A 12,541-nucleotide genomic window follows, 5' to 3' on the forward strand; every position below is an offset into this window, starting at 1 on the left:
CCGTGCGTTTGCCAACCCTGTTGTTTAAATGTGCTGTGCCTTTTATAACTTTGTGGCTTTGCGGGTGCTGTTCCCTCTCCCTCTTTTCTTTGCCAGGCAAATTCTGGCCATTTGGCAGCTACCTTTCTTCTCTGGCACTTCAGGATGCTGTGCATAACTTTTTTGCAGGTTTAACCACAGACGGTGCTTCAATGTTGCCTGTGAATGCACTTCTTTCCCTGCTAGGACCCCAACATCTTGAAGGGTGGGGAAGGGGTCTCCTCTAGCATTAGCACGGAGTTTCTAAGTGCAGAGCTGGTGCACGGCAGGCCCTCTGTATGTGCTTACTGTTGTAGGATGGGTAGTCAGGCAAACTAATCTGTGCTTTGATGATAATGACTATGAAGGTCTTAGCACATTCTCTTCTCCATGGAGGCCCCATGCTGAAAGTTTCAGGCACTCTGGCCGACTGGGGAGAAACATTAGTGCAGAAGGGCCTTCTGGAACCTCGCAAGTAAGATCTCAGAGAAAAAGGTGGCTGCTTCCTGCATGTGGGTCATCCCTCCTCCCGAGGGAAGGTTCCCAGCCTGGCACACATGGCCGGGCCAAATGGGGCTGAACTCCGCACCAGGTTAGATGCTTGGGGAAGGCGCTGGGTTAATAAGCACTTGCTACGTTCTAGGCTTTATTCTAGGTGACTGAGCGACATTGTTCATAAACACTGTGCCCTATGGAGCTTAGATTCTGGTCGGGGAGACGTAATAAAAAATATATTATGTGAATTGCATGCTACGTTAGAAGGTATTGTGGGGGGAAAATGTTAAGTAGACCAGGATAAGCGGGCTGAAGGAGGGAATGAGTAGGATTTTTAACACGCAGTCGTCAGGATGGGGCTGCTTTAGATGGTGCGGCTTGGGCGGACTTGGAGAAGGTGAGGCGGTTAGTCCCGGGCGTCCAGGCGGAAGGAGCAGCCTAGTGCCGAGCAGCTTAGCTTAGAGCTTCCGGAGGCGGTGTGCCTGGAGAGTGTGCGGAGGAACGGGAAAGAAGACCCGGCTTCCTGCTGGCGGGAACCAGGGCTCTCCGCGGGGCTTTGAGCAGAGCGCTGACTCGTGTGGCCGCTGTGTTGAGAACAGAGGGTGGAGAGGTAAGGGGGTGAGGGAGACCACCTTCCCTGGGCCGCTCGCGCTGTGCGCCGGGGCCCCGCATGGCTCGTCCCGGGTGGCAGCAGGGGGAAATGTCCCAAGGGGCAGAACTTGGTGGGAATCTGGACGCGGCGCAGGAGTTCCTGGTGGCTCCTATGTACCCTGTGAGGGGAAACGAGGAGTCAGGCTCTCTGTGAGGCGCGGGCGGGCGGCGCGGAGCCAAGCGAGCCGTGTGTGGAGGCGGTGTGGCCAGGAGGTTGGTCTGGATGCGGGGACGTTTTCCACCCCTGCTGGGGAGTCACGTGTTTAGTCATGTGGTTAGTCACGTGGTTTAGTACCGGGGTACGGGAAGGTGGTCTGGAGACCCTGGGGACAAGGACTTCTCAGCGTGTTGTGTGTATGGTGTCCCTGCGCCGAATGTGTGGAGGTGAAATCGGAATAAGACATCTAAGACCATGCGGGAAAAATAGGACTGGAGGACTGAAGTCAGAAGTAAATCAGAGACGTCTCATAAGTATTACGGTTTTTTTTTTAATTAAAAATTTTTAAAAAATATTTTTTATTAAGAATTTTATTTTAACTTTTATTCAGTTTTGAGAGACAGAGAGAGACAGAGTGCGAGCAGGGGAGGGGCAGAGAGAGAGAGGGAGACACAGAATCCCAAGCAGGATTCAGGCTCTGAGCTGTCAGCGCAGAGCCCCACGTGGGGCTCAAACTCNATCCCCTATTAAATTTTTTTTAATGTTTATTTATTTTTGAGAGACTGAGCATGAACCGGGTGGGGTGGGGGTGGTGGAAGGGCAGAGAGAGAGAGACAGACCGACAGACGGACATAGAATCTGAAGTAGGCTCCAGGCTCTGAGCGTCAGCAGAGTCTGACACAGGACTCCAACCCAGGAACCATGAGATGATGACCTGAGCTAAAGTCAGATGCTCAACCAATTGAGCCACCCAGGCCCCAACATCATCATGTTTCTTGAAACAGTTTGATGCATTATAGAATGATATCAGAATGTCAGTGACAACAGACCTGACCACACAATGCGTTGTTCTTCTTATCCTAGAGGTCATGGGTGCTGTGCTATGAACCCTCAGTTAAGATTCCTTGCTTATGAGATGCTTATAAACACACATTGCCCTGTTACAGGTGCCTTGCTTCTGATTTCTGGCTCAGAGCTGGTGGCTTTCACCCCTGATGTCCTGTCCCCATGGCACACTCAGTTTCTGACATGGTTGTAGAGATGCAGAGGGGAGTAGGGCTTGGAGTGGAAGACACTTCAGGCTGAGCTTGACTGTCCCTAACTGTCCCTTGTGTCTCTGGAGTCGTCACTGGAAAACCTCTCTTCTGCCAGGCTGCTTTCCCTTGTGTCAAAAAAGCTCCCAGTTTCTCTCATCTCCCCCGTGGGAGTGGTTAGAGCTGACCTCCTGGAGGGTGCTGTTAACCTCAGTGCAGCTGGCTCTTACATACCCAAATTTTGCATAACAGGGAAGGTCAACAGTACGGTCATCATCAGGATTGGATTCAGACTTACCTAAGCTGCACCCCAGGGTGGGGACCCAGTAATCTGCATCATTAGACCACACCTGGGGGAAGTATTCCAGAGGCCCAGTGTCCACTAGTCCTCTTTCCCACCCTGGTTCTGAGCATACTGAGAAGAAAAACAATGACTAGGACAAAAGGCAGGTCAGAATGTCACTTCTTCCCTAGTAGAGGCTTGGCTGGAGGATGTGTTAAGTCAGCTCGCCTCAGAGGCCTGCTGATTGAATTCCTGGAAAGAGGCTTCTTTGCCTGCCCCTCGGGGCAGAGGCCCTGGAGCAGCACAGAACCTCACAGGCTGCAGAAGTTCACTTCCAGAGAGAGAAGGGTCTGGGCTGAGCAGATCTGAGCAGGTGGGTGATTCCCCCAGAGCTGTCAGAGAAGTTACTTCTCCCTGCAGAACAGAAGGAAAGGAGACACTAAGAGAGAGCAGGAGTGTGCTGGGGAAAATCCTTCCTCCTGGCATTCGGGAGTGGGAAAAGCCTCTCCCTCCAAACCCCAGCTGATTTGCCCTATCTGGAAAATCTGGGAAGGGGTCCTAGGATTCCTACAGTACTATCTCTCGTCTCTGTGATTTTTCACTGCAATGCTTTGCTTTTACACTTTCATGATCTCTGAGCTAGCTCAGCTTCTGTGTTTTGGGGTGCTGGTGCCCAAGTGCAGCTACAGTATACACCCCATGGTGGTTTGAGGGGAACCTGCCTCACTGGGTCATCACTCGATGACCATGCTGGTGATGCCACTGTTTCACACAGACCTGAGCAAACTGGCTTAATTTTGAAATCACCAAGAAAATTTTGGCTTAGGAGTGGTTGCCTGAGTGTATGGAACAGAATAACCAGGGGAAAACCTAACTCTCTCTGTAAACTATATACACATGCGCACACACACGTGTATGTATACTTTTATTTTAAAATAATTATAGATTCACAGAGGTTGCAAAGATGTGCAGGGAAGTGCCACATACCCCTCTATTTTTTTTTTTAATTATTAAAGTTGAAAAATATCACTTTCTTTAAGCTGGCAAAAAATACTTGCAGTGAAATTCAAAAGAATGTGCAGTGAAATTCAGGCACGGAGTTACTCAGAAAATGGACTTGAAAAGGAAGACACTTCCCACTTCACACTCCCCAGTGACCAGCGTGCCTCTGCATTCTCCAGAAGGGCCTCTGTGCTGGGCGTGGTCAGTGGTGGTGGCAGACAGCACCTCCAGCCTGCAGCAGGGGTGAAACTCATTTAAAAAAATATGTGCAAGGGGGCACCTTTGTGGCTCATTCGGTTAAGCATCTGACTTTTGATTTTGGCTCAGGTGATGATCTCAAGGATTGTAGGTTCGAGCCTCGCATTGGGCTCTGCGCTGACAGTGCAGAGCCTGCTTGGGATTCTCTCTCTCTCCTCCCCCCCTTCCATGCTCTCTCAAAAATAAATGAATAAAAATTAAAAAAAATTTAAAAAATATAAAAAAATGCTAGGGCAGATGGGGTAATAGGGAATGTTCGATGATTGCTAGCTTACCACTATTTTCCAGGGAAGGCTCCCTCCAGGAGGGTTTTGCTTTCAGTGTCATCTTATGGCGTTTAGCGACCTTTATGGGCATGTGACCCAGTTTTGAGTTCCGGGGCAATTGCTCAATATTACAAGTTCCAGAGTTTGCACCCCTTTGCACCCTGGTAGCACTCCTTTGCTAAGCTGAGAAAGTCTTGTCCCCCTCCTGTGCCTTCCAGTGGTAGGAATGCTGGAGACCTCATATCCTGTATTTGTTTTCCTTCTAGAAATGGAGAGCCCTAGAACTAAATGTTCTGTGCTTGCTAGTGCTTCTAAAACTCAAGCACGCATTGGAATTTTCCAGAGGGTTTGTTAAAACTGAGTTTCTGATTAGGAGGCTCTGGGTACATTTCTAGCAAGTTCCCAGGTGATGCTGCTGCTGCTGGCCCTGGGACTGCACTTTGAGAAGCTCTACTCTGGGCAGAGCTGGCAAATTCAGTTCACCCCAGGCGCACACCTCCTACCTTCTACTGCTCTGAGTCTTTGCTGCCCTTCCTTCCTCCCTTCCATGCGGTGCTCAGGAACCTCCTCGCACGTGGAATCCAACTTCCTGTTTGATTGATTTGAGCTGAGATTCAGCATCAGCACATCTTTACGTCACTGCTGCTGGCCTGTCGGCTCTGCTGCTCTATTTGTTATGTGGTCTTTTCCACAACCTCCTGGGAGGACTCTTGTGAGTCTCCTTTTATTGAGACTAGAGTTGGGTGGCTTTATCAAGGTCCACAGAGGTCATGAGTCTCAAATTCACAGCCTCTGTGAACACTGCTGGGCCCACTGTTCTCCCTGTAGCTATTATTAAAAAACAACATTCAGCCGAGTATGTTTGAAGATCTAATTGGCTTTATGAAGTGATTCTGTTGTGCCCGAATCGCGAGTCCCAGATACCTCCAAGGAGCCAGCACCAATGCAAGTACAAAAGGGTCTTTATTACAAGCTCGAGCAGGGGCTCACCCGCCTACCCGTGTCATGGCAGCAGGGTGAAGCAAAGAACAATAGCGAACGGGGTTTTTAAGGAGTAAGGGATGGGGGTGTTACAGTACATGTAGCATCATCACATAAGCACCAATTACAATTACACCTTTGACCATTCAGTATCTGTGAGGTGTTCATTCCTCTTGGTGGGACCCAATCATGGCTTTTGAGAATCCTTTGAAAATGACCAATTGTGAAGTGAGTTCAGAGGGCCCACGTGGGGTTCAGACAAGTGGTGAGAAATTGGCTAGTTTGTGTCTGCAGTTCCCAGCCTTGACTCAGACCATAGGAATGTTTCTTTTTACTTTTTGATTAGCTGAACTGAGGGCGGTCCGAGGATGGCTTTAGCCTTGAACAGTCTGAGGCTTTTCCTGGGACTGGGACTGGGGCTACGTGCAGCCCGAGGTTTCTCTTAATGGAGGACTTAATTTTTGGCTCTTCAATTCATGAGTGGGGTAGCAACCCAATTTGCAAGGAAAGGGGAGCTCTGAGGAGTTGTAAGTTATACAGAATGGAAAGTTTTAGAGGAATGAGTGGGGGGAAAATAGGTATTCACAAAAGCAAAGGGTTACTCCAGGCCAGATGGCTTTCCCTTAGCGGGAAGGGCAGGGGTCTTAACATGCAGATCCCCTCATCATCCTCTAGGGGATGGACAGGCACCTTGTGGCAGACTCATCGGTGCTTATTGGAAATTTCCAGACTGACTTCAAGAGTATGTTTCTTGGGGATGTTGAAACTGCAATTAGACTAGATTTTAAGCCCTGGTTCTGGGATTTGGCCTAAGGGGACGCCATTTTGGGCCTGGGTTTTCTTCTCAGCACTGGGACATCCTTCTTTGGAGCATTTGCGTCCTGTGTGAGGAGTTGGAGGGTGGAATGTGAGACTGAATATTTACTACGAATGTGTATTTAATGAAATTTCTGACACTGTTACGTCAGGCTGCTACAGGGAACAGATTTAGCTAGATGGACGTTCACAGCACTATCCTTGTTGAATTAGTTTTAAGATCGTCTCTTCCAGCTGTTATATTTTGCTGTCATTTCTGTCAGAAGTAGCAGAGAATGGAGGAGAAGTTATCCTACTTATTTCTGAGAGGAAATGATTATATCTCACTCCTTCCTGCTGGCGACTTCCCACAATGCCTTCCATTCATGACAGAGAATTTCAGTGGTCTCAGGCAGTGGCCATTGCTGTGAGGATGTGGCCTGTCAGGGAGTTCTTGAGGGAAAGTAAAAATCTCAAGCCTTGTGTGTGAAGTGGGCTTCAGGGTAGGACTTGGAAATCCAGCAGAAAGCATCAAGTAGAAGACTGCCACCTTTGGGATTCACTTTAGCGTTTGCTCATTTTTGCCTCTCCTGTCAGTGACCATACGGGGTCACAGACAACTCATGAATTTGAGGTCCTATAAACCTGCTTGGTCTGTGCCCTGATTCTGCCCCATGAGAGCTCTTCTGTGGGCTGTTGGGCAAGTTGTAGGGTTAGATGTCTCAGCCTGTAAAACTGGGATGACAAAATGTAACTCATGCCATGGTAAGGCACTTTATTTGGTACCCTGGTGGCATCCCCCATCCCACCCAGCGGCGTCATATGGACACCTCATCGGTCATTGAGCCAGTGAGTGAAGGGTAGGGGCTGGCCCCAGTGGCTGGTCTGGGGAGTTAAGTGAGGTAATGGGTATATGAGGAAGATATGTGTCCCTGTCACTAGTTATTTCCTCTTCTTCCCCATCTCTACCCTTTATGATTCCTTTAAAATTTTTGTTTAACTTTTCCACTAACTTTTTTTTTTTTTTTTTTTTGCCATGCTTATACCTTAGGCAAGCAAAGGAAGTCCAACCCACCTCTTTTTCCAACTGACACCATTTTTAAAAAATTAGCTGTTGGCTCAGTCCTTCCAGGCAATTTTCTAGGATTCAGGGACTTCATGTTTTCTTCCTCTGACACCAAGGGCTGACCTTTCCAGCCCACGTATAGCAATCATTATAGTTTTACGTTTCTGGGGGTCCGCGTTTGTTTGATTTATCTCCCGATAAGGATGCGAGCCTCTTAGAAATGGGGCCCATGATTCCTTCATGACATGTAGCTGACTTCTAAGATAACAGTTGAGTTTCTGGGTCGTATTTAGTTTATGCTTCATTGTGTAATTTGCTGTCATTCTTGTGTTTAGCCGGTTTATCCTTAATCCTGTATCTTGGTTGTTTGCTTTTTTATCTCTAAGTGCCCTAAGTCGCAGAGGCTCGGTGTTGTATAAATATTTATTAAATAAGCTTCCCAGAATCTTACCAGGGCTCTGGTCACATATCTCAGCTTCCCACATGTGCTGGGCACTTTCTGCATCATAGACCCAGTACTCCGTACAGTGGAGAACCAGCCTCTGCTCGTGGGGTATTAAGAATTCCTGAGGTTCAGCTTCATAAGCCTGGAAAGGGAACTTTCCCTGCTCCCTCTGGCAGTAGGATATTGCTGGTTCCTCTGATGGAGGACTTTCTGTCCCATGGTCATTTAAGGATGTGCCTGATCCTTGGAGGTCAGGATCATGTGGTACTAATGCATCCACCAGCACCTTGTGTAGTTGCTGGTCTGGAGGAGGGCACTTCCTAAATGTCTGTGGGGTGGAATCGAAACTTCCATGGAATGGGGTAGAGAAGCACGCAGCACACTTGTGAGGAAAGGCAGATAACTGGAATTTTGCAGGCAGAGGAATAGACAGAGCTAGAAGGTGGACTCCAGTAGGCTGACACCTCAGAGTGCATTATTTTTAAAGATCCCATGAAGAGAAATACTTGTTAAAAATATAGTATTGAGGGCGCCTGGGTGGTCGTTTGGTTGAGTGTCTGACTTTGGCTCAGGTCGTGATCTTGCAGTCTGTGAGTTCGAGCCCCACATCAGGCTCTGTGCTGACATCTTGGAGCCTGGAGCCTGCTTTGAATTCTGTGTCTCTCTCTCTCTTTGCGCCCCGCCCCGCTTGTGCATTCTCTCTCTCTCTCTGTCTCAAAAATAAACATTAAAAAATTAAAAAAATACAGTATTGACATATGCTATCCTATACTTCTTTGTTGAAGTGAGGGGAATGAAAGCTCAGGAAGGCGCTTGGCTCAGGCAGATCAGGTGACCCTGGCATGACACCTGGTCTGCCTCTGTCTTGTTCCAAACAGGCACATACACTGCTCACTTTTTCCTCTCTTGGCTGTTTGCCCAACCAACACACAGTCAACTGGGCACTTATTTGTGGAGGAAGGAGAGACTTTATTTCACAAGTAGTGGATTTAAAAAAATACAGATGTCTCTTGGAAACCTAATAATCCAACTGATCTAAATTCACATCTACAGTGTAGAGAAGTGGTTCTTCTTGGTTAGACATTTTTCACAGGAGTGTGGAGAGAGGGAGAAAAGTCAGGAGGCCGGGATCCCCCAAGACAGACCTGGTCTGTTCACTCTGCCTGGGATGGACTTAAGTGCTAACAGTTCTTTTCTCTTGGTTACATTTTCTTATCAAATGTTTTCAAATTTGGACGATAAAATATGATTTCTCTTTAAAATTTTAACCTCCACAGATGACATTTCACTGAAAAGTATTTTTTTCTTAATTTTTAAAAATGTTTATTTTTGAGAGAGAGAGAGTGTGAGCGGGAAGGCGGGGGGGAGGGGGCGCGGGAGGAGCAGAGAGGGAGGGGTACACAGAATCCAAAGCAGGCATCAGACTCTGAGCTGTCAGCACAGAGCCTGATGCGGGACTTGAACCCACGAACTGCAAGATCCTAACCTGGGCCGAAGTCAGACACTTAACGAACTGAACCACCCAGGCGCCCCTCACTGAAAAGTATTTGATTTACAGAAGATGTTCTACCACGTGAAAGTTTTCAAAAGGACATCTGTACCTTTATCATGTGATCCTGAATTCTAGAGTCCTATTTTACAGAATGTAGAAGTGTGAAGTATTTGAGTTTGGACTCTGCAGGTCAGTTAGAGCTTGTAAAAAGTTTTTTTAAAAGCTGCCACTCTTCTATCTGTATTGCTGGGAAATCCTTTTAGAAACCCTGCTCTTAAGGGAAGAACACCTTAGGGTGGATAGAACAGGACTCCACTGAGAAATGCCAGTTTAGGAAAGTAATGGGGGTGAGGGGTGGTCTGCCCTAGAGGGTAAAAGCCCGTGTTCTGGAGTCCGACTGCCTGGCCTCACTTTCCAGCACATGCCTGCGAACCTGCACTGTGGCCTTGGGCAAGTCACTCAGCCTCTCTGTGCTTATGTTGCTTGTTACTGTATAAATGGGAATTCAGGAATGTTGTTTGCCCTTAAGGGTTGTTGGGAGCTTCATGTGAGCTAATACAGGTAAAGGCAGGGGTATGACGAATGTAGTGACTGAATGTGTATTTAACTGTGGGCTCTTTTGTGGCTAAGATTACCCAGGAAATCAGACAGGGTCTGATCATCACGAAGTGAGAGTAGGTGGGGAGGGTTCCCACCAAGGAGAGTAGGTGGGGAGGGTTTCCAGACTTGGAGATCCAGATTCAGAGGGGTCGGGAAGGAAAGGAGGGCCAGGAGGGAAGGCCAGTGAGAACTCTGGAGCAGCTGGGAGCCCTCTGCTCTTGGGGTCTGTCTGCTCCCCAGGCATGGTATGCTGTGCGGAGTCAGGCTTCTCTGACAGACGTGGAGGAGAATCCGTCTTCGCTCTCCAGATCGCGGAGAGCAGTTCCCTACACCACCAGCCTGATGCCCGGAAACCCTCCAGAGCCTGACCGTAGAACAGAGGAACACTCCGTGTGGTTGGTTAAAAAAGAATGGAAAGTTTTGTGGAGGCTTTCTTTAGGAAGTGTGAAAGATTTTTTTTCTCTTGTGAGGATGAAAGTGTTCTTTTTGGAAAGGAAGTCGATTTTGTATTACTTACTCCTAAAGACAAAGGTTCATTTTCACACAGAAATGTGAAGCCCCAAGCAGCAGAACTGGGCTTTGACTGGCTCTGAGGTGTGAAGTCATCTGAGCCTCTGGGCACGAATGAACTTCCAGGCCTTCATGCTTTCAAAGGTGTGAAATGTTACTCTTCAAAAGCTGTAAAGATTACTTAATAACATCTGAAACTTGCTCCATAGTTTTTTTGTTTTTATCCCAGTTTCTAGATAGGAAGGTGGAATGAATGTGATATTGATGTTAACCTATTGCCCTTTTTAGTTTTAGAGGATCATTTGGTTCTTCTGTACTTGGAATAAGAACTTTCTTGTGTTTTCTTGCCTGTAGCTGGAAAGTGGAAGAATGTGTGGGCCTAGCAGAAAAGAAGAGAAAGCTCTGAGGATGATTTAATAGGGTCAGAAGATGATTTCTGTTGATCTTAAAAGTCTGCACTTAGGATATCAAAATCTGAATACCTTCTGTTGAAGAATTTGGATTCTTGCATAGTGATTTTGGAAGTTCTGGGTTGCCCCTCGCAAGAGTCTGGAAAGACCGGTCAGGTGTGATCATGGTCCATGGTCAGGGGAAGCTGAGCCTGGCAAAGTGACCCGCCTAGTAACCTACCCACCTTGCATGGACTTGCCACACAGGGAGAGAGAAGCCAGGTGGGATATACATTCCTGCACTTTCTTCACTGGAGACCTGTTCTGTGCCATAAATGTGGCCAGGCCTTGGAGAATGGCAGCTGGCCAAATCACCTTGCCTCCACTCCGGGGGTCTGGTCTGGTAGAGGAGGCAGATGTAATGGGAGACCTTATGATCTTGTAGAGGTGTGAGCACATGGTCTCTGCTCCCAGACCCTATAGGCACAGATCTGTGTGTGTGAGTCCAGGAAGACCCAGGTCATGGGAGTCTGCATGTTGAAGAGTAAATAAAAGCTTCTCAAAGAAGGTGATGAATAAGAAGGAAGAGAGAATAGCAAATGTAAAAGTAGACAGAGGAAATGTAGAATATGAAGTCCTGCTCGGGCAGGGTGGAGGGGTTAGATCGGGTTTATAACTCAGGAGACCTTTGTGACATGGAGGGACGTTGACCCATTTCTCCAGGCAGTGGAGGCCCGTGGAGGTTTGTAAATAGAGGAGAAACATTGGGTTGTGTTATTAGGAAGAGAAACATGGTAGCAGTGTGGAGGATGGACAGGTTGAGTGGAGGGATTTGTTTTTCTATTTGATTCTCTATCTAAATTGTGTATTTTTGGATTGCTGCAGTGAGGTTAAGGAAGGCTTCTTGCTCAGGCTGGAATAGTGGACAACCTTAGGAAGAGCTGGAGTCTGACTGGTGGGTTATTGTGTCAATCCATTTTCTTTTTTTCTTTTTTCCAAATTTGTATTTAAATTCTAGCTAGTTATCAAGTGTAGTATTGATTTCAGGAGTAGAATTTAATGATTCATCACTTACATATAACACCCAGTGCTCATCCTAACAAGTGCCCTCCTTAATGCCCATCACCTATTTAGCCCGTCCCCCACCAACTTCCCTCTGTCAGCCTTGAGTTTGGTCTCTGTTCTTAAGAGTGTCTTATGGTTTGTCTCCTTCTCTCTTTTTCTCTTCCCATATGTTCACCTCTTTGGTTTCTTAAATTCCACATGAATGAAATTATACAGTATTTGCCTTTCTCTGACTTATTTTGCTTAGCATAATACATTCTAGCTCCATTTACGTCATTGCAGGTGGCAAGATTTCATTCTTTTTGATCACCAAGTAATAGCCAACAATAATATATATGTGTGTGTGTACACAGACACACACACATATATATCTGTATATATATAAAAACCACATCATCTTTATCCTTTCATCAGTTGCTGGACATTTGGGCTGTTTCCATAGTTTGGCTATTGTTGATAGTGCTACTATAAACATTCAAATCTGTATTTTGGTATCCTTTGGGTAAATACCTAGCAGTGCAATTTCTGGATCATAGGGTGGTTCTATTTTTAACTTTTTGAGGAACCTCCACTCTGTTCTCCAGAGTGGCTGCACCAGTTTGCATTTCCACCAACAGTGTAAGAGGGTGCTCCTTTCTTCATATCCTTGCCAACACCTGCTGTTTCCTGAGTTGTTAATTTTAGCCATTCTGACAGTTTTCAACCTTTGTGATTTTCCAGCACACACACAAATATACCTGCAAATAACCTTTTCTCCCATTTCTAAAGAACTTAGGGGAATATGCACACATGTAGGTACATTTTAAATGAGAGCTGTTTGGAATTTATTACCCCCCCCTTGTTTTTTTATTTTTATTTTAAATTTTTTTTAATATTTTTTTATTTATTTCTAGGAGAGAGAGAGACAGCATGAGCAGGGGAGGGTCAGAGAGAGAGGGAGACACAGACTGAAACAGGCTCCAGGCTCTGAGCTGGCAGTCAGCACAGAGACCAATGCGGGGCTCGAACCCACGAACCACGAGATCATGACCTAA

General features: G+C 46.8%; 1 protein-coding gene across 1 annotated transcript in view; it reads left to right on the top strand.

The window, feature by feature from the left end:
• Window positions 1-374: 374 nt before the first annotated feature.
• RYR2 (ryanodine receptor 2) overlaps window positions 375-12,541 on the top strand; it is a 674,490-nt gene continuing 662,323 nt past the window's right edge. The window contains exons 1-3 of the mRNA XM_077751737.1: window positions 375-493; window positions 859-910; window positions 1,004-1,123. Of these exons, the coding sequence (XP_077607863.1) occupies window positions 375-493; window positions 859-910; window positions 1,004-1,123 (291 nt within the window). The remainder of the gene's footprint in view (window positions 494-858; window positions 911-1,003; window positions 1,124-12,541) is intronic.

Source organism: Crocuta crocuta, unplaced genomic scaffold (assembly GCF_008692635.1).
Source record: "Crocuta crocuta isolate KB4526 unplaced genomic scaffold, BGI_CrCroc_1.0 scaffold59-1, whole genome shotgun sequence".
Classification (NCBI taxonomy): Eukaryota; Metazoa; Chordata; class Mammalia; order Carnivora; family Hyaenidae; genus Crocuta; species Crocuta crocuta.